Below are 27818 nucleotides of genomic sequence, written 5' to 3' on the forward strand. Positions count from 1 at the left end.
CATTTCATCCTTGGAGTGTGGTGGGTGGTGGTGGAGCACTGCCAGGGTATTTCGTTTTCATTGTGCCCAGAGTTGGGCTTTAAGAGTTATTAGTTCTTCAATAATAAATTTTTATAATCTTGAGATTTAATGTTTTCTTTGTCCCAGGAGTATCTCCATATACATTCACCGGCCACTTTATTAGATACAGAACACCTTGCTAGAGCCAAGAAAATCTCCCCCACACCATTACACCACCAGCAGCCTGAACCGTTGATACAAGGCAGGATGGATCCATGCTTTCATGTTGCTTACGACAAATTCTTCTCCTACCATCTGAACTTTGCAACAACCAGTCTGCCTATTCTCCTCTGACATCAACAAGGCATTGTCGTCCACACAACTGCCACTCACTAGATATTTTCTCTTTTGCGGACCATTCTCTGTAAACCCTAGAGATGGTTGTGCGTGAAAATCCCAGTAGATCAGTTTTTGAAATACTCAGACCAGCCCATCTGGCACCAACAACCATGTCACGTTCCAAGACACTTAAATCCCATTTTTTTCCCATTCTGATGCTCGGCTTGAACTTCAACAAGTCGTCTTCACCACGCCTTCATGCCTAAATGCATTGAGTTGCTGCCATGTGATTGGCTGATTAGCCATTTGTGTTACCAAGCAATTGAACAGGTGTACCTAATAAAGTGGCCGTTGAGTGTAAATTTTTATTTGGCTTCTCATTCTCCTATAGACCCAACTCCTTTGTGATAATCACTGCAAACCGCGTCATTCACTGCAACACGGACATCGCAGAGGAGATGCACCATTGGATCTCATTGCTGCAGAAACCGCGTGGAGAGGCCAAGGTGGACGGCCAAGAGTTCCTTGTCAGAGGTATTTCCACCAACTGTTGCCTATTCTTCCCACCAAGCTTCAATACAACCAGAAAATGCCAGGCTGTGGTGAAAATGACCATTTTTTATGCCCTGCTGTCCTTAAAGAAAATGTATTCCCTGCATGTCTCTTTCTTAGGTTGGCTGCATAAAGAAGTCCAGAACAGCAACAAAATGGCCTCTTTGAAGCTAAAACGGCGCTGGTTTGTGCTGACCCGAAATGCTCTGGATTACTACAAAACATCGGAGAGGACGGCCTCAAAGCTCGGCACGTTGGTTCTGAACAGCCTGTGTTCTGTGGTGCAGGCGGATGAGAAGACGCACACTGAAACCGGTATGGGCAGGCAGGTGGTGTTTGGCAGTGCCATAGCTATACAGTCATGATATGGATCGCTAACCTTCACTGACCTCCTATTGCAGGATATTGGAATATTGTAGTCTATGGAAGGAAACACTCATACAGACTCTACACCAAGCTGCTGAATGAAGCCATGAGATGGGCGAACGCCATTCAGGGAGTGATTGATAGTAAAGCCCCCATAGAGACCCCAACACAGCAGCTCATCCGAGACATCAAGGTAAATAACACAGATTTATCTTATGTTCTTGTTTTAGTAGCATTTAAAAGACAATGATCACAAAATAATTTTTTTTATCTCTGTGCTTCATTGATTAACTAAAGGCAAAGGACTGTAGTTTATTGTGTTGCTGGCTGTTTTGATCGGTTCACAAAATGATGATCTAATAAAGATCTGAACACAGTGGTCAGTGGCAGTGGTCCTATAACTAACAATTTGACACTTCTGTGCTATATGTGTTTAAATAAAGTGTGTTTTTAAATGAAGTATAAAAAAGAAGCAGCCAGCACAGTATCGCAGGTATCAATACATAAAGCAGGGCTTGAAAAAGCCTGTTGCCCGCTCGCCAAATGCGAGGAGAAATTCCTCTGCGGCGAGTGGCTGCGAGCGGCGAGCACAGATGAAGAAGCATGGAGCAACAGCACATGCACTCTAGGCCTCATTGTGAAGCCGAGTTCTGGTTTACAACTTCCGGTTTCCGCGGCATCGCCATTACAGTGGCAGCGCCACTGAGGGGACACGTGCAGGAGAGGTCTGCTCTCCTACACTGAGAGGAGACACCCTCTCCACCGCCGTGGGGGACACGAGGCGCGCTCTCCACCGCCGTGGGGGACACGAGGCGCGCTCTCCACCGCCGTGGGGGACACGAGGCGCGCTCTCCACCGCCGTGGGGGACACGAGGCGCGCTCTCCACCGCCGTGGGGGACACGAGGCGCGCTCTCCACCGCCGTGGGGGACACGAGGCGCGCTCTCCACCGCCGTGGGGGACACGAGGCGCGCTCTCCACCGCCGTGGGGGACACGAGGCGCGCTCTCCACCGCCGTGGGGGACACGAGGCGCGCTCTCCACCGCCGTGGGGGACACGAGGCGCGCTCTCCACCGCCGTGGGGGACACGAGGCGCGCTCTCCACCGCCGTGGGGGACACGAGGCGCGCTCTCCACCGCCGTGGGGGACACGAGGCGCGCTCTCCACCGCCGTGGGGGACACGAGGCCCGCTCTCCACCGCCGTGGGGGACACGAGGCCCGCTCTCCACCGCCGTGGGGGACACGAGTAAGGTTTGTGCCTGGCTAGTAGGTCTGGACTCGAAATTTTAACCCCTGCATAAAGCTTATAAAACAAAAAGTACGGCGCTACAAATACAAAACTACAACTAGACAAAAAATAAATAATAAAAGAATTATAAATTATAATGTCCAATGATGTGCAAAAAAAAGAAAAAAGTTAAACATAAAGTCTCTACTGATAAAAGTTCAAATAATTAAAAAAAAATTCAAAAAAACGTCTTGGGGATCCGCCATCACCAGCACCTCAAAAAATACTGCCTCTTACTAGACTTGAGTGACCCCACAATTAAGTGGCGGTCAAGAAAAGCATAGTGTGGATACCAAATTAGGATGACAAACTCTGTTACTGCTGACTCTGGGGGGATACAGTGCTCTCCAAATACTGGATGTAGATAGATGCCAATAGGATCCCTCTCATTAGATTCCCAAATCAAGGCATTGGCTCCCAAACGGATACTTCAGATAAATTGCCAAATATCGACTTAAAACAATGAATTATCCTCAGAAGACAAAGTCATCCAAAAAGCAAAAGAATCCTCATAGTGTAGTATGATTAGCAGGATTTATTGCCTTACAACGTAGTATTATACGTACATCAAAAGATATTTAACCCCTTGGTGCCGGCGCCTCCCAGCCCTTTAAGGGTTTCAGAAGCCAGGAGGCAGGGCGGGGTTTTAAGGTCATGTGACCGCCGTGATTCGCTGTCACGGCGCTCACATGATCGGAAAAGGTCCCGATCGAAAGAGGAGGTTGGGGCCTTTCCGTGAGTACCGGACATGTGCGCTGGGAGCGCGCAGGGTATGCACTCTCAGCACATATGTTTTTGTTAATTGTATGCAAATGTGCGGCCGCTCGGCGTCAAGGCCCAGATGCCAGGAGGCCGCACATTTGCGTGCAGCCGGCGTGAAGAGGTTAAAACAGCATATCACCATATAACCAAATTGTAAGTTTCTAACCAACAACATGGCCGCCACATTCCGGTACGTGCTGACGTCATGCGTTCCGACTCCTCCCAATGCGTTTCGTCATCTGTGACGTCTTCAGGGGCGTCCTATAACTGCTTCTAGACTGTAATCTGCAGAATATTAATACCCCCTTCCACGGTACCCGGTGTTGAGGGAATATGAATCTCTCCATTGACGGCTATCAGCCAACACTGTGCATAGTTAGCTGTCCTAATGAGCCCCACTAAGATTGGGAACCACTCATCATGGTTCATGATCATTGGATCACTGTGGCAGCCTTGACATAATTATGGCAGGCTGGAGGTTCATTAGTAAGTAAAGCCTTCTGCCCTTTTCGCACACTGTGCATTGACAGCCGTTTTTACTGCATTGTAAAATGACTGTCGTCGCAAAGACACACAGAAAACAATTGTCCCATACGTCCCATTCACACTGCAACAAAGCCAGCGTGCACAGAATCACATGGCATTGTACGTTTTGTACACTTCAAATAAAACTTGTCCAAAAGAAAAAAAAAGGGAGTCCCATGATGCGCTGAATTGCGCACCACACTGCTCCCCTAGCGCAGTCAGGAGCGCACAGCTGCTGGACAGGTAAAGCACTCTGGCAGCTATGAATAGAGCCTTCAGCCTGCAGAGGGCAGTGTACATTACAGTTACACACTACACCCTCCGGCCACTTTATTAGGTACACCTTGTTAGTGCCAAGAACCAGCGTGTGGTTAGCAGAGGTATCCATTCAATAAAAAAGTGTTTTCAAATGGATTCTTCAAGAAGGTCTGTATTTATTGATCATAAAAACACCATCATTGTGTTTTGTGGATCTTTAATGACCACTTAGCCAGGAAAAAGTGTACAGTATACACTCAATGGACCAGGGGCAGACTGACCATTTGGAAACTCGGGCACTGCCCGAGGGCCCGGGTTCAGTAGGGGGCCCCATGAGATGCCCCTGGTACCATTTTCATAGGCTTTTTTGAGTTTGGGCAAGGACACAGGGGCCCCATGATCCCCTATTGCCCAGGGGCCCAATGAGTTGTCAGTCTGCCACTGCACTGGACACTTTTTTAGGTAGCTAGTACCAAGAAAATCTCCCGCACACCATTTCATCCCAACCAGACAGAACCATTGATACAAGGCAGGATGGATCCATGCTTTCATGCTGTTTATGCCAAATTCTGACCCTGCCATCTGAATGCTGCAGCAACTAGTCTGCCCATTCTCCTCTGATCGCTGACATCAACAAGGCATTTTCATCCACACAACTGCCACTCACTGGATATTTTCTCTTTTTTGGACCATTCTTTGTAAACCCTAGAGATGGTTGTGTGTGAAAATCCCAGTAGATCAGCAGTTTTTGAAATACTCAGACCAGCCCGTCTGGCACCAACAACCATGTCACGTTCAAAGTCACTTAAATTCCCTTTCTTCCCCATTCTGATGATCGGTTTTAACTTCAGCAAGTCATCTTCACCACATCTAGATGACTAAATGCATTGAGTTGCTGCCATGTGATTGGCTGATTAGCAATTTGTGTTACCAAGCAATTGAACAGGTGGACATAATAAAGTGGCCGGTGATTGTATATTTTCATCATACAGGTTTATAGGTGCTCCCTCTAGTGATCATGTGTCTCAGAACACAACAGGCATTCTTGCTGAACAACTGCTGCAGGAAACACAATGGGATAAGCCACACATAGTACATCGTTTTCAGTGGAAATCTGTTTATAAAGATATTTCCATCAGCACAGTGGATAAAATGCATGTATTGCATAGAAATGTAGAAAATTGATGGCAGAAAAAGACTGCGTGGTCCATCGAGTCTGCCCTTTTTGTGTATTTTTGTTTTTGTTTTTTTTTTGGTAGAGGGTTGTTTTTCTTTTGTTACCTTTTTGGTCTTAGTATAGATCTATGCTTGTCCCAAGCATGTTTGAAGTTATTTACTGTTGACTGGCTCACTACCTGCTGGACGTTTATCCCACTGTCTGTACTGTCTATGTAATGAGCACCTATGGCCAACCCCATGCATTCCTCTGCATTCACTGGTAGTCTCATACACACGATTTACTTCTGGGCAGTTGGGAATTAAATGGTGTCTGTGTAAGCTCTTCCAATCACTAAATAACATTTACATTTTCTGTTACATTTGTCAACATTTTCTTTTTGTTTATCAGGAGAACAGCCTGAACAGTGAAGCTGTAGAGCAGACCTACAGGAGGAACCCCATCCTGAGATATACCCAGCATCCCCTGCACTCCCCTCTGCTTCCACTGCCCTATGGAGACGTCAGCCTCAGTTGTATGTATCCTCATCTGTGTCACTGATTTACAGTTGTGGCCAAAATTATTCAACCCCCAATGCTGTAAAGGGGTTTAGGGACTATAGTGTACATTTGGAATTGTATTCAGAATCAAATCCTACAAGGACGTTGTAACTACCCAAATGCAACTAAAATGACATCAATTGTTTATGTAATACAGTAGTAAATGGTTCTTATGTGGTTTCTTCATTGCCACAATTATTCAACCCCTTAAAGACTACCACTCTGAAGAACAGAGGTTCATACAGGTGCTTTCCATCAGGTATTGAAAACACCTGTGGATGTCACCGAGCAGCAATCAAGCATAATAAGCACCAATTAGGCAGCTTTAAAATGACTGTGATACTCAGCTCCTTCTAGACATTTACTGGTGTGGTTACAAACATGGTGAAGGCAAGAGAATGGTCCAGGAAGACAAGAGAAGAGGTGATTTCTCTTCACAGGAAGGGCAATGGCTATAAGAAGATTGCAAAGATGTTAAACATACCAAGAGACACCTTAGGAAGCATCATTCGCAAATTCAAGGCAAAGGGCACTGTTGAAACGCTACCTGGTCGTGGCAGAAAGAAGATGCTGACTTCGACTGCTGTGCGCTACCTGAAGCGTAGAGTGGAGAGAAGTCCCCGTGTGACTGCTGAGGAACTGAGAAAAGATTTGTCAGATGTGGGTACAGAAGTTTCAGCCCAGACAATAAGACGCACACTGCGTAATGAAGGCCTCCGTGCCAGAACTCCCAGGCGTACCCCCTTGCTGTCTCCAAAGAATAAGAAGAGTCGACTGCAGTATGCCAAAAGCCATGTGGACAAACCACAAAAGTTGTGGGATAGTGTTCTGTGGACTGATGAAACAAAATTAGAACTGTTTGGGCCCATGGATCAACGCTATGTTTGGAGGAGGAAGAACAAGGCCTATGATGAAAAGAACACCTTGCCTACTGTGAAGCATGGTGGAGGGTCAATCATGCTTTGGGGCTGTTTTGCTTCTGCAGGTACAGGGAAGCTTCAGCGTGTGCAAGGTACCATGAATTCTCTTCAGTACCAGGAGATATTGGATGGAAACGTGATGCAGTCCGTCACACACCTGAGGCTTGGGAGACGTTGGACCTTTCAACAGGACAATGATCCCAAGCATACCTCCAAGTCCACTAGAGCATGGTTGCAGAGGAAAGGCTGGAACATTTTGGAGTGGCCATCGCAGTCACCAGACTTAAATCCGATTGAGAACCTCTGGTGGGACTTAAAGAAAGCAGTTGCAGTGCGCAAGCCTAAGAATGTGACTGAACTGGAGGCCTTTGCCCATGAAGAATGGGCGAAGATACCCGTAGATCGCTGCAAGACACTTGTGTCAAGCTATGCTTCACGTTTAAAAGCTGTTATAACTGTAAAAGGATGCTGTACTAAGTACTAAGATTGAATGTCACTTGGGGGTTGAATAAAACTGATAATGCTGTGAGCACAGAAAAGACATTTGTGGTTATTTCATTATAACTGTTATGTTATATTTGTCTGACCTACAAGTGCCTCTTTAATGTAAATGTAAGCAAGATGACTGAATGATCAAAAGCAATGTCAAACTGGCCAAAACACTCAATTTCAGTGGGGGTTGAATAATTTTGGCCACAACTGTAGCTAGAACTGTGTTTTTTTGTTTTTTTTCGGGAGTTTGGGATTGCACTACGTGCAGAGTTTGGGATTGCACTACGTGCAGAGTTTGGGATTGCACCACGTGCAGAGTTTGGGATTGCACCACGTGCAGAGTTTGGGATTGCACCACGTGCAGAGTGCAGAGTTTGGGATTGCACCACGTGCAGAGTTTGGGATTGCTTCCACTGCTGTATGGAGACGTCAGCCTCGGTTGTATTTATCCTCATCTGCATCACTGATTCACTTATTCAGCTAGAACTAGAAGTTAAAAAAAACAAAAAAACAAAAAAAAAAACAAACCTGTTTTGTCCAATATATATCCTGTTTTAATAAATAATGATTAAAAAAAAAAGTTTTATTTATATTCATCATTATATTTATATTCATCATCTCACGCCTGGACTCCTGCAACTCCCTTCTCACTGGCCTACCCAAACAAAAGCTATCCCCACTCCAGTCTATCCTAAATTCAGCGGCCAGACTCATCCACCTCACCAAGCGCTCCACATCTGCCTCCCCCCTCTGCCAATCCCTTCACTGGCTCCTGATTGCCCAACGCATCAAATTCAAACTGCTAACCCTGACCTACAAAGCCATTCACATTGCCGCCCCGAACTACATAACTGACCTGATACGCAAATACTACCCTACCCGTGCCCTCCGCTCCTCACAGGACCTCCTACTCTCTAGCTCCCTGGTCTCCTCCTCCCACGCCCGATTGCAGGACTTCTCCAGGACTTCCCCCATCCTCTGGACCTCCCTACCCCAATCCATCAGACTGTCACCTACCCTCCTCACCTTCAGGCGCACCCTGAAAACCCTCCTCTTCAGGGAAGCCTACCTTAATCTCACCTAACAATCTGATCTCCTCCACTTTTCCCACCACTCCATCCCCCACAGCCACTTCCTCCTGTACCACTATCCCCTCCCTCCTAGATTGTGAGCTCTAAAGAGCAGGGCCCTCGAACCCCTCGTGTATTGTATTGTTACCGTCTTGTCTCATGTTCTGTCCCCCTTTCTACTGTACAGCGCTGAGCAAACCCTTTGGCGCTATATAAATACTGTATTATAATAATATATATATAGAGAGAGAGAGAAATATATATATATATATATATATATATATATATATATATATATATATATATATATATATATATATACAGTGGGGATTGAAAGTTTGGGCACCCCAGCTAAAAATTTGTATTAATGTGCATAAAGAAGCCAAGAAAAGATGGAAAAATCTCCAAAAGGCATCAAATTACAGATTAGACATTCTTATAATATGTCAACAAAAGTTAGATTTTATTTCCATCATTTACACTTTCAAAATAACAGAAAACAAAAAAATGGCGTCTGCAAAAGTTTGGGCACCCTGCATAAATTATAGAATTTATAGCATCATGGATTGTTCTCAATCATCGTCTGGGAAGACCAGGTGATGTCAATCCCAAAGGTTTTAAATGCCCAGACTCATCTGACCTTGTCCCAACAATCAGCACCATGGGTTCTTCTAAGCAGTTGTCTAGAAAACTGAAACTGAAAATAGTTGACGCTCACAAAGCTGGAGAAGGCTATAAGAAGATAGCAAAGCGTTTTCAGATGTCAATATCCTCTGTTCGGAATGTAATTAAGAAATGGCAGTCATCAGGAACAGTGGAAGTTAAAGCAAGATCTGGAAGACCAAGAAAAATATCAGACAGAACAGCTCGCAGGATTGTGAGAAAACAATTCAAAACCCACGTTTGACTGCACGATCCCGCCAGAAAGATCTGGCAGACACTGGAGTTGTGGTACACTATTCCACTATAAAGAGATACTTGTACAAATATGGTCTTCATGGAAGAGTCATCAGAAGAAAACCTCTTCTACGTCCTCACCACAAAAATCATCGTTTGAACTTTGCAAATGAACATATAGACAAGCCTGATGCATTTTGGAAACAAGTTCTGTGGGCCGATGAGGTTAAAATTGAACTTTTTGGCCGGAATGAACAAAGGTACGTTTGGAGAAGAAGGGGCACAGAATTTAATGAAAATAACCTCTGTCCAACTGTTAAGCATGGGGTTGGATCAATCATGCTTTGGGGTTGTGTTGCAGGCAGTGGCACAGGGAACATCTCAAGAGTAGAAGGAAAAATGGATTCAATAAAATTTCAGCAAAATTTGGATGGTAACTTGATGCCATCTGTGAAAAAGCTGAAGTTAAAGAGAGGATGGCTTCTACAAATGGATGATGATCCTAAACACACCTCGAAATCCACGGGGGATTACATCAAGAGGCGTAAACTGAAGGTTTTGCCATGGCCTTCACAATCTCCTGACCTCAACATAACTGAAATCTATGGATAGACCTTAAAAGAGCAGTGCGTGACAGACAGCCCAGAAATCTCAAAGAACTGGAAGACTTTTGTAAGGAAGAATGGGCAAAGATACCTCAAACAAGAATTGAAAGACGCTTGGCTGGCTACAAAAAGCGTTTACAAGCTGTGATACTTGCTAAAGGGGGCAGTACAAGATATTAACTCTGCAGGGTGCCCAAACTTTTGCAGACGCCATTTTTTTGTTTTCTGTTATTTTGAAAGTGTAAATGATGGAAATAAAATCTAACTTTTGTTGACATATTATAAGAATGTCTAATCTGTAATTTGATGCCTTTTGGAGATTTTTCCATCTTTCCTTGGCTTCTTTATGCACATTAATACAAATTTTTAGCTGGGGTGCCCAAACTTTCGATCCCCACTGTGTGTGTGTGTGTGTATATATATATATAATTGTGCCAGGGCTATTAATGTACTTTTTAACAATCAAACTCTAGTTTAGGGTTCTATGTCCTGTATGATTACATGTCCTTTAAGTTACAATACGTTTCCATGCTTCCCGGGAGTGTAGTGAATAAATTGATCCCCGAGAACCCAAAGTTACCTCTGAGCATTGACTTCCAGCTCCCATTGTCACCATTGTAATAGTGAATGAGGGAACTCTACATGCCCTTTAAGAAAGTCACTTCCTCCTCTCCAAACAATAAACAATATGAGTTGGGCTTTTGGTGAAAATAAACTTTGAACAATGAGGTGACATAAATTATACCCAGATCTCCGTTCAGCAAGCGGTAGACTTGTTTGTAGACGGGTCATACCATTACAGTGAACAGTCTGCCCATTTGGATTAAAGGATCATAACGATGTATTTAAAGGGTAACTCCAATTTCATGGGAAAAAATAGCAAATAAAAAAAAAACAATAATCTAGCATATACAATTGTGACACAGGTCACATTGTCATTGAATGTTATTAAATATGATCTTTCTTTTTCAATGTGCAGTGATTTTCTGTAAAATGCAATGCAAAATGGCTACTTGGAGGCGTTCTGTACACAGATGGTATACAGAGCGCCCCCCAGAAATGTTGTTTCCTGCTTGTCTGATTGTCTCACTGATTTTGCCAGAAGTCTGCACTAAGATACAAGTCAGATTTTAGACATCCCCTGCAACAAAAATGTCATTTTTGGTGGGATACTCCAAAAGGGAAATCATGTCTAAAGAGATGCAGACCCTGCCACTTTCCTTTAGAACCCTGCAGGTGCAGCAGCTGGTTGATAATTTTAAAACCACTCCCATACAGATTCACTCAGCACATGGAAACAGACAAACAGCTATATCTTCAGAATAATAAAAGGTAGGAATCTGTAAAAAAAAAAAAAAAAAAGTTTGTTAAAATCCCTGCAATGTACATAGATCACCCAGAGGGGAATGTTTTTTTTCCTCAACAAAAGTGGAGGTACTCTTTAAATTGTATGTCAGGGCAAAAAAACCATATCCAGTACATCTCAGAACACATGCACATTTCCCCATGCTTTGTCCAGTAGTGTCAGCCCTGCCCAGTTCTCTTTGGCTACGCTACTCAAACCCGTGTACTGTCTTTATCAACATAAATGATTCTGTAGTCCAAGATGAGAGCGGAGAGGAGGGAGTGGAAGGGTGACTAATAACATTTATGAGTTCACACAGGAAGTGTGCACAGGACAGCTCTGAATTTCTGGCAGGATCAGCAGGTATTTTTCATTCTGTGCAAGATCTATTTTAATAATATTAAAGAATATGTAAACACAGCATTTACTATTCCTGATATGCGCCTGCTGTACCGCGTACTTGTATGAAAAAGTCTCCTGTTCTCTTTGCATTGCTTCCTTTGTGTGAAATCCCTGGTGTTCCTGCCAGTCCTCCTGATTTCCTATTAAAACTGACCACACTAGGCATGAGAGCGCAGTGTGGTCAGTTTTATGTCTGTTCTGGGAGTTCAGCCTTTTCTACTTCAATGATCAGATTTTTCCTGACACCCCCCACCATGCACAACCATTCACTGGAAAGACCAGTGTATTGCTGTTTCTCCCCCCCCCCCCCCCCAGCTCTCTGAACTCCCTATGCAGCTGAGAACTGTGATCACTTATCAAAACATTATAAATACCTTTTTATAGCTATACACAAATGTTTTGTTTTTCATTTCTATTTTAAATTGAATGGGCTGTTTTACAAGGTGAGGGGGTCACATATACTTTAATTAACAGTCGTTTTTACATGTTCTATTCGTTTTCTCTGCGGTCTTCTAGATTGATCTGACTTGCTCCTGGATTCTGTGCTCACTTGACAATTTTTTTCCCACTTGTTTTCAGTACAAAAAGAGAAGGGATACACCACTCTTCAGGACGAGGCGGTGAGGATCTTTAACTCTCTGCAGGAAATAGAGACAGTTCCTGATCCTGTCCCCATAATCCAAGGCATCCTGCAGACCTGCCAGGATCTCAAGCCACTCAGAGACGAAGTTTATTGTCAGCTGATCAAACAGACCAATCACGTCCCCCAGCCCAACAGCACTGGTAACCTGCGGCACTGGCAGCTGCTCACCTCCATGAGCTGCACTTTCCTGCCTGGCCGGGACATCCTGCGCTACCTCAAGTTTCATCTTAAGAGGTGAGGGTCAAACTCGCTGTCTTTGTTCTCCACCATCAACTGTCAGTTTGCAGCAGCTGGAGAAAGCATAAAATTCTGTAATAGAATGTGATCAACGATAGCCTTGTCATGTGATCGGTTGTTCCCCTGCACTAGCATACTGAATATTCCAAGACACGGGGGGGGGGGGGGAGGGGCTCTTGTGGTCATCAAATCCTAGCAGATTGGGTATTCAAAGACACAGGAGGGACTCTTGTGGTCATCAAAACCTAGCAGATTGGGTATTCAAAGACACAGGGGGGACTCTTGTGGTCATCAAAACCTAGCAGACTGGGTATTCAAAGACAGGGGGGACTCTTGTGGTCATCTAAACCTAGCAGATTGGGTATTCAAAGACACAGGGGGGACTCTTGTGGTCATCAAAACCTAGCAGATTGGGTATTCAAAGACACAGGGGGGACTCTTGTGGTCATCAAAACCTAGCAGATTGGGTATTTAAAGACATGGGGGGGGATTCTTGTGGTCATCTAAACCTAACAGATTGGGTATTCAAAGATATGGGGGGGACTCTTGTGGTCATCAAAACCTAGCAGATTGAGTATTCAAAGAAACGGGGGACTCTTGTCATCAAAACCTAGCAGATTGGGTATTCAAAGACACAGGAGGGACTCTTGTGGTCATCAAAACCTAGCAGATTGGGTATTCAAAGACACAGGGGGGACTCTTGTGGTCATCAAAACCTAGCACATTCGGTATTCAAAGACAGGGGGGACTCTTGTGGTCATCAGAACCTAGCAGACTGTGTATTCAAAGACAGGGGGGACTCTTGTGATCATCTAAACCTAGCAGACTGGGTATTCAAAGACACAGGGGGGGGGGGGAGTTTTGTGGTCATCTAAACCTAGCAGATTGGGTATTAAAAGACACAGGGGGGACTCTTGTGGTCATCAAAACCTAGCACATTCGGTATTCAAAGACAGGGGGGACTCTTGTGGTCATCAGAACCTAGCAGACTGTGTATTCAAAGACAGGGGGGACTCTTGTGATCATCTAAACCTAGCAGACTGGGTATTCAAAGACACGGGGGGGGGGGAGTTTTGTGGTCATCTAAACCTAGCACATTGGGTATTCAAAGACACAGGGGGGACTCTTGTGGTCATTGGAACCTAGCAGATTGGGTATTCAAAGACACAGGGGGGACTCTTGTGGTCATCAAAACCTAGCATACTGGGTATTCAAGGACACAGGGTGTCAGGGATCGCGGCTCCGTAGTCCAGGATCGCGGCGCCGTCCCCCGCGCATGCGCATTGGCGGCAGATCGCGCCGGGACACAGGCACTAGGTCCCAGCGAGCCGCGGCTGACAGGACGCCGCGCATGCGCAGTAGGAGCCGCGGGCGCGCCTCAGGCGTCCAATGACAGCCGGGGGCGCGTCCTAGCCGGCCAATGACAGTGCAGGGCGCACTATTTAAAGATGCCCTGCACTGTCACAGATTGCCGCAAGGTCTTTCTGTGATTCTGAGTTCCTGCACCTGTCTAGTGACCCTGATTGACCCTGACTACGCTGCCTGCTCCTGTGATTGACCCGGATTGTCCTGACTATTCTGCCTGCTCCTGTGATTGACCCGGATTGTCCTGACTATTCTGCCTGCTCCTGTGTTTGACCCGGATTGCCCTGACCATTCTACGGACTGACTTACCCTGCTGATCCTGCGTGTGACCCGACTACTCTTTGCACACCGATTCTGTACCCCGCTTACCCTCACGGGCCCACGATCCGTTACTATCCTGCTGGGGCCGCCATCCTCTTCACATCTGGCTCTCCCGGTACCTGTCCCCGGAGGTCTCCTCAGCCACTGGTGGGCCTGCTCGGAGGTCGTGACCTGGCCCGGGACTGTTTCAAGTCCATCCCCACCATCAGGGGCCCTGGTGAAAGCACAGCCCGGGCTTAGACCCCACGCTCTGAGTAGGTCTGTCAGTTGGCAGCCTGAGGCACCACCTGGCGGATCATAACACAGGGGGGACTCTTGTGGTCATCGGAACCTAGCAGATTGGGTATTCATAGACACAGAGGGGACTCTTGTGGTCATCAAAATACAAGGTCTGCTTATCCTTTTGCACATATAATTATTCAAAGAGTTTATTCAAAGATTTTTGTTGGTTGACTGGTCTAGCAACAGGGTCTTTTTTAATTTAGCATTTTTAGAGGAGGATTGGGGAGGGCAAGGGGGTAGTCTAAATATTTTTTATGCGCCTATAAAGCTGAAGTTCATTCTGCTTATACTCCTGGATCCTCCTTTCTACCCGTATCAACATGTTAATGACATATTAAAAAAAAGCCTTTGCGTTTCTATTACATACCGTATTTTGGACCCCGTGATATTGTCACTGGATCTTTTTGCTTCTCTATGCAATGTAGGCGGATCATGGCTAGTGGGAGGGGCTGGCTGAGTGCTTCCTGAAAACATCATAGCACCCTGCCTCGGTGCTTCTCTGAAGAGCACCCAGCCATGGTAAAAGCGGTGTGTTTGATCCTTGGACAAGTAAAGGGATGGACGCTGCTCAACCGATCCCAGGAGTCCAATGTTGAGGAATGGCATCAGCTGCTGTACTGGCCACGCCCTCTGATGCGTTTCTCTGTTTACAGAGCCAAAGTGGGCAGGGCGAAATGCGTCAGCGGGGCGTGGCCAGAACAGCGGCTGAGGCCATTCCTCAGCCTGGGTTCACACTTCTGCGGTGCAGAACATCGCATGTGATTCGTACAGGAACCACACCGCATTCCTGTGCAATTTTGTATGGTTCAAATCACACTGCATCCACACCAAAAAAGGTGCAGGACCCTTTTTTTCTGTCCCCACTAGACTAGAATTGGATCGCATAAGTATTCACATCCATGTGATCCGATTCTGCACATCGCACTACGTTTTGCGAACCGATTTCGGGGTGTTAACTTAATATACACACCCGCAGAGGTTCGCATGAACGGGGTGCGATTCTGATGCGGTGTGGAATTCTCCCAGAAACCAGTGTGAGTTCCGCACCGCATCAGTGTGAACCCGGGCTCAACATTGGACTCCTGGGGTCAGCTGAGCAGCGGCCATCCCTTCACTTGTGTTGGCTGACACTGGAATCGCTTGGACTCATGTTTCCCTCTTCTCATTTGCCGGTGGGGTGAACCTTTTCCTTCCATCCATAGCTTGGAGCGGCACCAGAAGGTATACTTTTCACTATGATCTTTGGACAAGATCTGCAAAAATCAAAATGCCTTGATGGGTGAATATCAGTTTGGAGGAATGGCTGTTCCTATGCAGGTTATATCTGAGTGCAGGCCACCCTAGGCAGTGCCTTCAGCATTGAATTACAATGAATGAAAGGGGTGGGCCAAGGACAATGCGGCTGTGGAGGAAAGAGCTAGATTCTAGCTGGATATCCTCCAGCCAGGCAATGAGGTGAGCCCTCTCTGACTTGCTGCAGATTCTAATGCACATTGTGAGAAGCTCACAGTGTGCAGTGAAATCAGAGTAAGCCATTTCAGTCCAGAAGAGGAGCCGGTCCAACTGTACAAGACTGGAGGGAAAGCTTTTGAATTGGTATAAAAATGAAAAATGATGTTCCAGCTTTATCCCGTCCCCATCTGGTGAAGCCTGGAATCATGCATGTTGTGACGCTGATGATTTGTCCCCTGCAGGGTGAGGGACAGCTTCCCTGGCATGGAGGTCGAGCAGTTTGCACATTTCATCGTTGATGCTCTGAAGAAAACCAAATGCAGGGAGATGGTGCCGTCCCAGGAGGAGATCTCCGCTCTGCTGACACGCAGCAACATGAACACCACCGTTTACTGCCATGGAGGAGGGTCCTGCCAGATCAGTATCAATTCCCACACCACTGCCGGGGAGGTGAGTGGTATCCTCGGAGCCAGGCTGATACATCATGGGTTAAAGCAGATAAAAAAACCCCGACTGAATGACGTTTATATTTTTTCTAAATGGCAAATGCTTAGCAATTTAAAGTACATGTGCAGCACTACCCCCTTAGGAGTCGCTGACTTTTGGGTCCCCCCTTAAGCTCTGCACAGCCAGGCAACACACATTTTTCACTCTTTACATACTAGAGTCAAAGAACAGTCCTTGAGCTTGGTTTTGTGATTTTATTAAGAGGTTAAGAAGTTGGATGGGGTCTAGGGGAATATGGGACGCCCGAGGTACTGTAGAACTTGAGGACAACTCCTTATCAACTATGTACAAAAATGTGAATAGCAACAGTCTTCTTCCTTGAAGAGCCCCAAAGACTCTTCCTAGTGTACCTCCTCCTACCCCGGATGGATCCTCCTCTTCATCCAGCTGCACTGAGGGTATCCTCTGGGCAAGGGGGCCCAGAAGCTGCCAATTTAGCACAAGCAGTCCCAGATGAGAAGCTAGTTGGGTCATTCACCTGACACCCCTTATCCGGCCCAGGGGGTGTAAGAGTACAAACACTGTCCTTTCCTGTCAGCTTAGTGGGTTGATGGCTGCCTTCAGGTATTTCGCTGGGCTGGCTCCTTCCCTGATGCTCAGGATGTTCTTCCCAGGAGATGTTGGCATGGTGGAGATCCTCTTCTCCAGGAAGCTGCCTGTAGGTTGGCCCTCTCCCAGGCTCAACACTCCATCTTCCGCCCAACACTGCCCTCTGCCCTCTAGGCTCTGTGATATTTGAGGGTTGCCTTGGTCACCATGGCTAGCCTCCTGCCAGGGGATTGCCAAGGTCCCTCAAACATGCAGATCTGGGCCTCCTCCTGTTCCAGAAAGTTTTCCACTCTCTAGAAAGGTAGAAGGTCTCCAGAAGCCCTGATCTGTTAGAGCTTCTCAGTGTGTCCTGAGCTAACTTTACTACCCTACTCCCCAAGCTGACTCATCCCAGGCTCAGCCTCTGCCTAAAAAAAAAAAGAAAAAAGAAAACAACCAGCCTATCTGGCTAACCTGGAGGACGTTACACTTATTTTCATCCTTAGTTACATCTCAGTGCCGTGGATCTCCTGCCACTTCCTGCCTGCATGCCCTCCAGTAATGGCTGCAATGGCATTTCTCAGGACAGGATTCCTGATGGTGACAAAACAGTGAGCCATGTCTGTGTAATGTGTGTAGAAGTGGCTACTAGTAGTCTGTAATGGGAGAGCACGTGACAGGGTGACAACACAGGAGCTCAATTCATCAACTTTAATGGAGGGAATCTATAACCAATAACTGCCACTTGGGATTGTGCTATTGCTCTTATTTACTTGTATCTCACATACTCTCCTTTAGGGTCCCATTATACCTCACTGTATCTTTGTCCATCTTTCAGGCTGTTTGAGATGGAACCCTCCATGACACAGGTGTCAAACTGGCAGCCCTCCAGCTGTTGCCAAACTACAAGTCCCATGAGGGATTGCAAGATTGACCGTTACAAGCATGACTCGCAAAGGCAGAGGCATGATGGGACTTGTAGTTTTGCAACAGCTGGAGGGACGCCATTTTTACACCCCTGCTTTATGAGATTACATCAATAACTCTCCCTTACCTACCTCTCTCTGTGTCTGCCATTACCTAAGGGCCAGAATGGGATGCAGAAAACCCACATTCTGTGCATATTTCCTGCACCACGTTCAAAACACGCTGGGTGTGCAGTCTGCTGTGGGAGTTTCTAACAACACCCCAAACGCAGATTACAAGTGCAGTGCGCTTGCCTATCCTGGATCACATGGTACTGTAGTATTGACTACTTTTGGTGCAATCCACCAAAAATGACTGGGCTGAAAATTGCACTGCAGAGCGCGTTCCTGTGCGATTCAGTATGCAGTTAGGTCTGAACCGACTCTTCTTTGTTTCCTTCACTCCATTCTCTCCTAAGCTGGGTATACACATGCAGTTTTTTTTAGTTCAACCAGCAGGCTGAATACACAGATCCAAATACACAGTGCTGCAGCCATTGGTTTGCAAGCGCTGATCAAATGTTGGTTTTCTAGCTTGACCGTTCAACAGAAGCTGGTCATAGATGGATTGCAAGCAAAATACACAGGCCAAAAGTCGGCCCTGCTTTCTTCTCTCCACTCTCTGCCACTATTTTAACACCCTCACTTTTTTTCTCTTTCTTTCTGACTCTCTTCTCTCTCATTCCCTGTCTCTCCTTTCTCCTCTCCTCTTTCTGCTCTGCTCTTCACTTTCTGACCTTGTGTTTTCTTTGTTCTTTTTGACTATTTAACACGCTCATCAATTTCACTTTCTCGCTCTCTTTCATGCTCTTTGCTTTTTTCTCTCTCTCGTTTGTCCTTCCCTCTATCACCCCTTTTCTATTCACTCTCTAAACTCTGCAACACTTTCATTCTCACTCCTTTCTTTCTTTCACCTATCTCTCCTCTCCCCTCCATCCCCTCTGTATCACTTTTTTCTATCTTCTCCTTTTGTTGCAACTCCCTAACACTCTCATCACTTTCTCTTCTCATATGTTTTTTTTCCTTTTTTTTTTTTTTGCTCTCCTTTTTTCTCTCCTTTTTCACACTCCACCACTCTTTAACATTTTCACCCCCCCTCTCTCTCTCTTCTTCTTTCTCCTCTACTTCTCTTTTTTTCCTTCCCTCTCCTCTCAGCTTCTCTTTCTCCTCTCCTCTCTGCTTCTCTTTCTCCTCTCCTCTCTGCTTCTCTTTCTCCTCTCCTCTCTGCTTCTCTTTATCCTCTCTTCTCCCCTTCTCTTTCTCCTCTCTTCTCCCCTTCTCTTTCTCCTCTCTTCTCCCCTTCTCTTTCTCCTCTCTTCTCCCCTTCTCTTTCTCCTCTCTTTTCCCCTTCTCTTTCTCCTCTCTTTTCCCCTTCTCTTTCTCCTCTCTTTTCCCCTTCTCTTTCTCCTCTCCTCTCCCCTTCTCTTTCTCCTCTCCTCTCCCCTTCTCTTTCTCCTCTCCTCTCCCCTTCTCTTTCTCCTCTCCTCTCCCCTTCTCTTTCTCCTCTCCTCTCCCCTTCTCTTTCTCCTCTCCTCTCCCCTTCTCTTTCTCCTCTCCTCTCCCCTTCTCTTACCTCCTCTTTCTCCTCTCCTCTCCCCTTCACTTTGGCCTCCCCTCTCCCCTAGCCAGGGGGGCCTATTCTGCTACACATTTCTGGAGCTGACTGAGGTACGTTTCGTCTGGAGATCTGGCCTGGTATTACTAGAGAGATGTCTGGAAGATGTTGGAAGCAGGTGTCCAATTATGCAGGGACATTCGTATAGGCTGGTGTGAGAGATCCTTGAGACTGTGTATTGCTGTCATCCCTCCTATGCTAGAGTCCGTTTTGCTCATAGGGGACCGTGTGTATGGTGTCCTGGTATAGGTCAGTCCAATATTTGCTTGTGCAAGGACTCTGCTCGGATTCTTAGGAGGAAGTTTAGCATCCTCAAGTTGCTGCTAAAAGTTACTGAAGTATCGCACAGTTACCCTGCACCCATCCGAGTTCACGTTCTACGCTAAAGCATCAGAAAAGTATAACTCTAGACTGATCAGTGAGCCAACTGAGTGACGGTGACTGTGTGCCTGGCTGTGGGTGCAACTATGGGAAAAGATATTAGGGACCTTAAACTGTGGGCTCCTACAGGGAGTGAGTGCTACAAATACCAAAAAAAGTTGTCCCCAATTCTGTAAATTACTTTTTTTCTCTCTTTTTCTCCTTTTCTTTTTCCTTTTCTTTCTTGCCACTCTCCTGCTCTCATTTTTTTTCACCTTTTGGTTCCAATTGTCTCCACTTCCATTGTTGACCTGAGTGATTATTTGGTTTCATTTATTGCAGGTGGTGGAGAAGTTAATCCGCGGCCTTTCCATGGATAACAGCAGAAACATGTTTGCCCTTTTTGAACACAACAAAGTTATAGACCGAGCGGTGGAGAGCCGTGTGATTGTAGCCGACGTCCTTGCGAAATTTGAAAGGTTGGCGTGCTAAGTTGACGCTTTGTCACTATGGGGTTTATTTACTAAAGCTGGAGAGTCCAAAATCAGACTCCCTTCTGCATAGAAACCAATCAGCTTCTAACCTCAGCTTGTTCAATGAAGCTTTGGCAATGAAACCTGGAAGCTGATTGGTTTCTATGCAGAAGGGAGTCTGATTTTGGACTCTCCAGCTTTAGTAAATAAACCCCACTGTGTCTGACTTATTGTTTCATGCTTTCCTCATATTGACAATTTTCTGACGTCATCTAATCATTCTGTCTCCCCCAATAGACTGGCCAGCACCGGAGAGGAGGAGGACGAGACTGTCCAGTGGAATCTGTACTTCAAACTCTACTGTTTCCTTGATGTGCAGAGCGTTCCTAAAGAGGGTGTTGAATTTGCCTTCATGTTTGAGCAGGTATATCCGATTTGTTGGCTAGCATCTGAAAAACTGCTCGGTAATAAATGTATCTGGGTTCCATCCCTTATGCGCTCTATAAATTAACAGATTCTTAACATGTTAAGACACATAGACTATGTATTCATCTCTTAGATTGTAAGCTCCCAGGATCAGGGCCCGCCTAACCCTCTTGTATTGAACTGTATTGTTGCTGTATTATCTCCCTTTATTTTGTAAAGTGCTGAGCAAACTGTTGGCGCTATATAAATCCTGTATAATAATAATAATAATGGTTTTATTAGGTATACCAAAGGCTGTTTTTGCAGAGCTAAATTCCCAAGATCCATTTTACAACTGCACCCAGACTCTCATTGGTTTTGGTAGGGTTTAGTGCTGGAACTGCCGTCAGTGACAGTCTTGCTCCAGCACTAAACCCAGGAGCTTAAAGCGGAGTTCCACTCTCGCTGTCAAAAAATAAAAGTCAGGAGCTACAAAAACTGTAGCTGCTGATTTTTTTAAAAAAACAGCCACTTACCTGTCCCTCAGTCCCGCGGTGTGTCCCCCGCAGCCCGTTTCACTGGCCATCCTGTATTCCAGGAGACCGGCATCTTCAGTGTGCGGCTTCACAGCCTGGTACCCATTGCGCATGTGTGAGAAGCGCTGCGCTTCATGAATGGTCCTGTAGTCTTCTGGGACCTGTCACATGTCCCAAAAGACTACAGGAAGGGAGACACTTTCCCACTGCGCATGCGTGAGAAGCGCTGCACTTCATGAATGATCCTGTAGTTTTCTGGGACCTGTCACATGTCCCAAAAGACTACAGGGAGGGAGGACACTTTCCGCTTCCGAACGCCTAGGCGATTGAACTGGAAGTGGGAGCGGGTACCTGTCAAATTTGGGTACCCGCATAACCCCCCCCCCCCCCGCAGGTGCCAATCCTTAATGGGGAGTAGGGGAGCAGTCCTTAAAGCGGAACTTCCCCTTTTGGGTGGAGCGCCGCTTTAATCAGCCAGTTCCTGTGCTTCTGATCCTGCTATACAGCACTCAGAAAAAGTGCTCCATAGCCATTAACTGTAACACATTCCCAGTACTTCATGTCCATCTGAAAGTTAGGGGAGAGCAGATACAGTACTGTCCTGCCACCTCACAAAGTGACAGATCTTGCTATTTCAATCTGTTGCTGGCTGATTACAGTCAGCCAAAAATGGCTATTGAAAGTGATTTGTTTCTATTTATTTATTTACTTTTTTTAACAATTTTTTTTTATTTAAGTAAAGGCAATATCCAAAGTAATCAAACAACACAAGTTAGAAAAGAAGGTACATTCATGGATACAGACATTCAGTGCATATAGGAATATCACTAACTGCTGGTGAATAAGAGATGGCACAGTTGGACTGCAAAAGGAACAAAATCACACATAGAGCTGACAGGGAGTCCATACAGCAGTGAATGAAAAACCTTGAATAACCATCAATGACCTCATACTATCTGCCCAAGGATGGTTTTGTTATATCAAAAAGAAGAAAAAAAACAGACACTGTGTAGTCTAATGGTAGAAAAGGGGACCGCCTTACTTTTGTCAACAATAAGCCGCCCTGATGTCATAAGGCACATGCAAGATCAGGAAAGGTGTCTTAAAGTGGTTGTAAACCTCAGACATGAAATAGGAACAAAGCATATTCTATAGTGTCTCAATTAAGAGCATTAAGTGTCATTTCTGTATGCTGCTTCTTTCTTCTGCAATCAGCATAAATCAATTTTGACAAGTTTCCCTTAGAAAAAAGGTGACAGGGGAGGGATCTCCAGCAGATTGACAGCCTCAGCTCTGTTCCTGTGAGGTGTGTCTCTTTCCTCCAATCAGCTCTCAGAGCTCTGTTCACTAAGCTCTGCAGTGTGTTTCCACCCCTTTTCTTCTGAACTCTCAGACAAGCTTTATAAATTCAACACTTTGAATAGATGTTGAGAAGAGAAGACAGTTTGACAGGTACAACAACATCACTTTGGTATATTATTATTATACAGGAGTTATATAGCGCCAAGAGTTTGCTCAGCGCTTTACAATATAATGGGAGACAATACAGCAACAATACAGTTCAATACAAGAGGGGTAGGAGGACCTGATCCTTGGAGCTTATATGCAAGGGTTTACAACCACTTTAAAGGCAGTGATGCAGTGGCCTTTCCAGGGTGCACCTGTGTTACCAGGGCCACATCACTACCCAAATGGAAGAAAAATATGTTTGAAATATATTTTAAAAATATTCTTCCCAAACATATTGACATATACATTTTTGGAATGCATTTACAAATATATGTAAAAATATATGTTAAAGTGACTTTTTTATATGTTAAAAAAATCAGAAGAATATATTTAAAAAAAATATATATTTTTTAAATATGTTCTTCTATTTTGTTTTTTAACAAAAAGTAATTTTAACATATATTTTACATATATTTGTAAATGCATTCCAGAACAGAAATGTAGATTTGTATTTTTAAAGACATACAGTATATTTGAAATGTATTTTTTAAAATATTTTTCATATATTCTGTAATAACGCATTTCAACATGCAGTGTGTGTGTGTGTGTATATATATATATATATATATATATATATATATATAATATATATACAGTTGCAAGAAAAATTATGTGAGTTTTGCATGAATTGGGCATAAAATGTGCTCTGAACGGCATCTAAGTCACAACAATAGAAGAACACAGTCTGCTGAACATAATACTACACAAACATTAGATGTTGCCATGGTTTAATTGCACATAACATGTAAACATTCACAGTGCAGGGAGGAAAAAGTATGTGAACCTTTGGACTTAATAACTGGTTGACCCTCCTTTGGCAGCAATAACCTCAACCAAACATTTCCTGTAGTTGCAGATCAGACCTGCACAACGATCTGGATTCATTTTGGACCACTCCTCTTCACAAACCTGTTTCAGTGTAGCAATATTCTTGGGATGTCTGGTGTGAATCGCTCTCTTAAGGTCATGCCACAGCATTTCAATCGGGTTGAGGTCAGGACTGACTGGGCCACTCCAGAAGGCGTATTCTGTGCTGTTGCAGCCATTGTTTTGTTGAATTACTTGTATGCTTTGGGTCATCATTGTCCTGTTGCATCACCCATCCTCTGCGGAGCTTCAGTTGGCGGACAGATGGTCGTACGTTTTCCTGCAAAATGTCTTGATAAACTCTGGAATTCATTTTCCCATCAATGACAACAATCCGTCCAGGCCCTGAGGCAGCAAAGCAGCCCCAAACCATGATGCTCCCTCCGCCATGTTTTACAGTGGGGATGAGGTTTTGATGTTGATGTGCTGTGCCTTTTTTCTCCACACATAGTGTTGTGTGTTCTTCCCAAACAACTCAATCTTGGTTTCATCTGTCCACAGTATATTTTGCCAGTAGTGCTGTGGAACATCCAGGTGCTCTTTTGCAAACTTCAAACGTGCTGCAATATTCTTTTTGGACAGCAATGGCTTCCTCCGTGGTGTCCTCCCATCTACTCCATTCTTGTTTAATGTTTTCCTTATTGTAGATGTGTCAACACAAATGTTAGCATGTGCCAGAGATTTCTGTAGGTCTTTAGCTGACACTCTGGGATTCTTCTTTACCTCATGCAGCATTCTGCGCTGTGCTCTTGCAGTCATTTTTACAGGACGACCACGCCTAGGGAGAGTAGCAACAGTGCTAAACTTTCTCCATTTGTAGACAGTCTGTCTTACCGTGGACACATGAGCATCAAGGCTTTTGGAGATACTTTTGTAACCCTTTCCAGCTTCATGCAAGTCAACAATTCTTGATCGTAGGTCTTCTGAGAGCTCTTTTCTGCGAGGCATGGTTCACATCAGACAGTGCTTCTTGAAACCAGTAAACCCAAAACAGGTGTGAGTTTTTTAAGGGCAGGACAGCTGTCAGCAACACATCCAATATCATCACACTGATTGGAGTCAAGGTTGGCTCACTCCTGGCTCCATTTAGCTCTGGGAGAAGTCATTAAGCTAGGGCCTCACATACTTTTTCCTCCCTGCACTGTGAATGTTTACATGTTATGTGCAATTAAACCATGGCAACATCTAATGTTTGTGTAGTATTATGTTCAGCAGACTGTGTTCTTCTATTGTTGTGACTTAGATGACGTTCAGAGCACATTTTATGCCCAATTCATGCAAAACTCCACGTAATCCCAAGGAGTTCACATACGTTTTCTTGCAACTGTGTATATATGTATATGTGTATATATATGTATATGTGTGTATATATATATATATATATATATATATATATATATATATATATATATAATTTTTATTGAAATATATTGAATATGGCCAAAATTGCATTTCAAATATATTTTAAAAATATTCTTCCCAAATATATTGACATATATTTCAAATATATTTTTCTTCCATATGGGTATTGCCACCACTCGGTGAAACCCAGAAGGAGGAGGGAAAAAGTAAGCTTTACAAAATACATTTACGCTAAAAAATAATACATTTATTGATGGGCAGTGATGAATGCACCATCGATTTTTCTGTTTGAGGGATAAAGGTCCACTTCTACTGCAACACCTTTTTATCATGGCAAAAAGATGCTGTAGTAGCACAATAATAATTAAATTCAAATTATCATGAAAACATCAGGGCAAGAGTTCAGTGCACCAAATCATCTGCAACCCAAATTATGCTGACAAAATTTACTGATTATATGTGTATATAATCCAAGGAAAAGATTTTTTTAAATTCACATCCCTCCTAGATTGTAAGCTCGAAATAGCAGGGCCCTCGATCCCCTCATGTTTTGCATTGTATTGGTATTGTTCTGTCACATGTTCTGTCCCCCTTTGTAATGTACAGCACTGAGTGAACCATTGGCGCTTTATAAATACTGTATAATAATAATAATGTGTGCATGAATGTGCCTATGGTGTGGGGGAGAGGGTGTGGCCAAACACCCTTGGGGCCGGCTTATCCCACTTAGAAAGCAGTTTTGATCAGCTGCAGTAGTCCAGCATGCCTGAACACCGGTATCATCCCTTGAGATTAGTATCTGGGGCTCCCATAGACTTAGTAGCTGGATAGAGCAGTGGTCATCTCATGTCTCTGATCACATTTAGATATATTTTTTATTCTTTTTTTCCAGGCCCATGAGAGTCTGACAAGTGGGCACTTTCCAGCCCCTGAGGAAACTCTGCAACACTTGGCCGCTCTGCGGCTTCAGTATCAACATGGGGACTTCTGCAAGGTCTCCTGGAACTTGGAGTCTGTGTATCCTGTCCAGCGACTAAAGAACAAAATCCTGCAGGCCACCAAAAGCAGCAGCAGCTCCGGGCAGACTCTGGAGAGGAGGAGAACCAGTTTTCTGGAGGGCACTCTGAAACGTAGCTTCAAAGTGGGCTCTATGAAGAAGCAAAAGATGGAGGAGGAGCAGATGCTGGAGATGTGGGTGAAGGAAGAGCTGTCTGCTGCTCGTACCAGTATAGCTGAGAAGTGGAGCAGACTGCATGGAATGTCTCAGCACCAGGCCATGGTGAACTATATGGCCATTGTCACTGAGTGGCCGGGTTATGGGTCAACGCTCTTTGATGTTGAGGTACATTTACATGTCTGCATGATGTTGGCATCATATTTACACATAGTCCATAGAGAAGATGGGACTTTCAGGGTGCATAAACATGAATACCAAATATATTAAAAAGTTATATCATTTTTATTTCGTACAATTACATAACCAAGTTTGAATCTCCGTTTTACTCTTAGTACTGAAATTGTTTTTATGTTGCTGTATGTTTTCCTTTTTTTGTTGTGTTTTTTACAAAAATCCGAAATAAGAATTATATAACGTTTTAATATGTTTGGTATTCATGTTATGCACCATGAAAGTCCCATCTTCTCTAGTGAATATTTGCAATTTTAAGGAATTTGGTGCAATAATCACATCTGGTCACACGCTCGCCACTTCACTGTTACTATCATATTTACAGATTGATATTAGAGCCTGTAATTGGCCTATATATTGGTGCAGAGCATGCTTGCCATACCTGTGAATAATTTGCCTACCAAAGTCTCTAGGGACTAGGGGGGGCTATGGTGATTTATAAAGTGTCTAAGATGCCCTAGAATTCCAGCTTGCCTTCACATGCCAAAGTTGGTGTGGATGACAGGGCATGGCTATGTACCTGTTGTAGAGACAGGTATACGATTCTGGGCATGCACAGAGTGTTGCGGTGCGTGGAGACCAGTGTATCCATACATGCACTCCATCTCCAGTGCAAATGCCCTTCCTCATGTCCGACAGGTGGAGCTGTGGGGAGTTTTTTTACCTGGGGAGTGGAGCTTGATGGAAATTACAGACACTAGTTCCCCATCAGGTTTGTTCCCTTTCTGACTGACCGCAGGCAATGGGTGGATTCTTAGCCAATAGACAACCTGCTATTAGCTATAGAACCCATCCATCGCCTGCTGTCAATTTCAAGGGGAGAGAAGTAGCGTCTCCGTGTTCTGTCTCTCCACTCTAAGCATTGAAAGTGTGATCTCTGTAACTTACAGTTGTGATGAGATAGCGATAACTCCAATCTTAGTTGAATAACACAGGCAGTGACTCGATCAGATGACACCTTGTAGATCTTGTGAAGTTTTTCATAAAATGAGAGAATATTACAACAATGAACATCGGATAGGTCAAAAGATCATAATGTGATCTGCTTCATGACATGAGGTTTGAAGCTGAAATGCATTACTGGGAAAAAGGGTGGGCTAGCTATACAGCATGAACTAAACCAAAGGAAAGGGAGGAGCAGAGACAAAATACAAAGAACACTTAAAGGCATATGACAGTCATGTGAAACATGACACTCCGCTTCCCCATCAGGCTCCACTCACTGCAGCGTCACAGGTTGCTAGGAGGCTGTCAGCTGTGAAGCTGACGGCATCCTTAACCACCAATGACCACTGATATGCCGCTCTGCTACGCAGCATACAAAGACAGGCCCTCTGCCTGTCTCTGTATGCCAAGTTAAAGCTGGTCTTGATTACCTCCAGTTTTGTTATCTACGTACAAACTGGATGTAATTATTTTTGGATTTGGTGCATTAATAGCGCCGCTT

The 27818-nt window shown here is 44.7% G+C and overlaps 1 protein-coding gene across 1 annotated transcript in view; it reads left to right on the forward strand.

The window, feature by feature from the left end:
- LOC149437781 (unconventional myosin-X-like) overlaps positions 1-27818 on the forward strand; it is a 241135-nt gene that overhangs the window by 206005 nt on the left and 7312 nt on the right. Inside the window, exons 31-39 of the mRNA XM_089660637.1 lie at positions 731-873; positions 1012-1206; positions 1293-1450; positions 5657-5780; positions 12116-12413; positions 16079-16286; positions 20154-20290; positions 20582-20708; positions 25856-26305. Of these exons, the coding sequence (XP_089516763.1) occupies positions 731-873; positions 1012-1206; positions 1293-1450; positions 5657-5780; positions 12116-12413; positions 16079-16286; positions 20154-20290; positions 20582-20708; positions 25856-26305 (1840 nt within the window). The remainder of the gene's footprint in view (positions 1-730; positions 874-1011; positions 1207-1292; positions 1451-5656; positions 5781-12115; positions 12414-16078; positions 16287-20153; positions 20291-20581; positions 20709-25855; positions 26306-27818) is intronic.

The sequence above is a fragment of the Staurois parvus genome, unplaced genomic scaffold (genome assembly GCF_062004578.1).
Source record: "Staurois parvus isolate SC_StPar_1 unplaced genomic scaffold, SC_StPar_1.0 ptg001255l, whole genome shotgun sequence".
Classification (NCBI taxonomy): domain Eukaryota; kingdom Metazoa; phylum Chordata; class Amphibia; order Anura; family Ranidae; genus Staurois; species Staurois parvus.